We start from the raw sequence: 2503 nt of genomic DNA, 5'->3' as shown, positions 1-2503 counted from the left end.
AGGAATAAAAACGTTCATATCTCTTCTAAACCAAGAGTCACTCACCAACCATTACTGCAGCTCCACCAGTGGTACCATGATCAAGAGAGACATTTCATCGGCACACCCAAGCGTGAGATGACTTCTCCAAGAGACAGATTTGCTGTGCACCAGGCACAAGCCCCTTAACAATTTTATCTAGTATCTGTAGCACACACGTAAAAATCAGTTCTCATAACAGTTTCTATTGCTCAAACCTTCTTTACAAAATTAAGGACTAATGGGCAAGTTTGCGGAAAAAGGTCAAGTGCATTTTAAATATGGATCAAAGAGTTTGGAGTATGAGTAGGTAGATGTACAGTTTGTTTTTAAATTTACATAAATCTGAGATATAGCAGGATTATAATGTACACAGGGTTCACACTCTTTTACACAGTCTGGATTTAAAAAGTGAGCAAAATACCTAATTCTCTTCCAACAACTTTTTTGGGGTGAGGGAAATAAAACAAACTTAGAAATTTCAGAAGAAAGTGTATTTCAATAAAGCAACATCAATCCATTTTTGCAGCCTTGGAATTGGACATCTAAAATTTCCTGAGTTGTATTTCTGTAAATACAGTTTCTAACAGTTGTAGAAGAGTGTGCTATTTGTATCAATTTTTGCAATGAGTAGATCTCATTTCTTAGCAGAAACAGTAAACAGTTTCAGAAAATGAATCAGTGACTATTCGGGGGGGAGGTATTATTTTTAAGATAAAGGTTTTTTTGGTTGTTTGCAACCTTTTTTCAAATGGTACAGTTCTTGCACTCAGCTCACTGCAGCAGTTTTTCATTTTGGGTGCACTGAGTAATTTGGATGTAATATGCAGCTGCTAACCATGAAAGGGTATATACTACACAGTCTTGTGCTAGACATGTTAAACTGTCAGCAACAGGAACTACTCCAAAGGTTAAGCCCTTGATGATTATGTTTTGCAATAACCATTCAAGTTTTCCTCCTCAGACACTCCAGTACTAAATCTTGAATAACAAAAAGAAAAATCCAAGTGCTCTTTTGGTTTAATGTTGGCTGAATACTCTGAAGAGCATCGTAGAGTGGGGGAGAGAGGCATGCCACACCAGAACAGTGGGAACTAAGACCAATTCTCTACAATACAAGAGGCTTTCTTTGAATTACACCGTATAGCTGAAGGGAGATGGTACAACACACCACACTATTCCACCAACTATGGTTTCCATGGGAAGTTGCAAAGTTGCAGGTCGTCTTGACTTGCATGAACTTGATGCAATTACCATTCTAAAAGGTGACAGGAACGGCTGGCAAAAGGTCTTGCTGCACATTTCTACAGCCTTGAAATGAACTTGAGAGGACAGAGCAGTGATTACGGAGAGGAGGGAAGACAGGAAAATAAGGGCTGAGGAACAGACACAAGGTGTAAAGAAAAGCTGAAAAACACTAAATAATCATAATTAAAAAAACCTACAGACCAAGCGACACTGGCTATATCCTACATACCTCCAGCAGCAAACATCAATCCTAGTCAAATCCATGAAATGAAGTCAACCAAAACGATTCCTCTTTTTCCACAAGGGGACTCACACAACCCAACGTGTGGGAACTTCCATTCCTCTTCACACCATTATCAACAAATGGAAGGATGTTTGGATTTTTGCTTTTCATCCAGACAACAGGACACATTTTTGCCATATCTTATATCTAACAAGCAGATATTCCTGTACAACAACCGGGGTTTAGAAGGTATTCTGAAAACACAAGCCATTACAGAACTGAGCCGTTGTGCACAGATTCCAGGTTGTGCTTAAACCACAGCAACACCTCGAGCAGCAAGGAGAGGGAAACATTTGTCCATAGAAGTGACAAAAATTTGGCTTTTTCTAGAGATGGCTACTACACTGAAGAAAGTCACTGAGCCTATACAGAAAATTCTACAGAAGATATAAAGCTGTCACAATTGCAGGTTTCCTAATGGGCACTACTAATCACTCATGATAAAGTTTTTTAAAGAAGCACAGAAAAAGATGAGGCCAAAGGAGCTAAAACAAGTCTCCAATACAGGAAGTTTTGCACTTTGGAAAAAAGGTACTTAAAAGTCCCATGTTAGAATCGGAAGTCACTGTTAGGATTAATAGCACTAATCAGGAACTTTATTCTTAAGCAAGTATTCCCAAACTGGAAAACCCCAAGATGTTTTTGGAGGGAAGGAGAGAGAGGGAAACTGAGCACACAAATTAATGCAAAAATAGGTATATTTCTTAACCCACCTGCTATTAGGTCATCAAGAGTGTCGGTAAGCGTCTGTGCAGGAGTGGCAACCATTAATCCGTCTGGTTCTTGAACTAAGAGCCCCTGCCCAGCAATTTGCTGCTGCTGTCCTACATTCTGCTGATTCCCTAATGTTTTCTGAAGTTCAAGAGACTCTGTCCCATTATAACCTAAATTACCAGAAAAATTACATTGCGGTGCTGGCAAAGGTTGGATAGGGACAAACTCTATTTGTTCAGC

General features: G+C 39.3%; 1 protein-coding gene across 1 annotated transcript in view; it reads right to left on the bottom strand.

The window, feature by feature from the left end:
- LOC104162640 (ankyrin repeat and KH domain-containing protein 1-like) overlaps positions 1–2503 on the bottom strand; it is a gene marked incomplete at both ends in the record, with an annotated part of 41203 nt that overhangs the window by 22592 nt on the left and 16108 nt on the right. Inside the window, one exon of the mRNA XM_009701417.1 lies at positions 2263–2503. This exon is cut by the window's right edge and continues 527 nt beyond it. Within this exon, the coding sequence (XP_009699719.1) occupies positions 2263–2503 (241 nt within the window). The remainder of the gene's footprint in view (positions 1–2262) is intronic.

Source organism: Cariama cristata, unplaced genomic scaffold, assembly GCF_000690535.1.
Source record: "Cariama cristata isolate BGI_N322 unplaced genomic scaffold, ASM69053v1 scaffold36545, whole genome shotgun sequence".
Classification (NCBI taxonomy): Eukaryota; Metazoa; Chordata; class Aves; order Cariamiformes; family Cariamidae; genus Cariama; species Cariama cristata.
The sequence above is the reverse complement of the archived record's forward strand: the minus strand, read 5'-3'. Positions and strand labels throughout refer to the sequence as shown.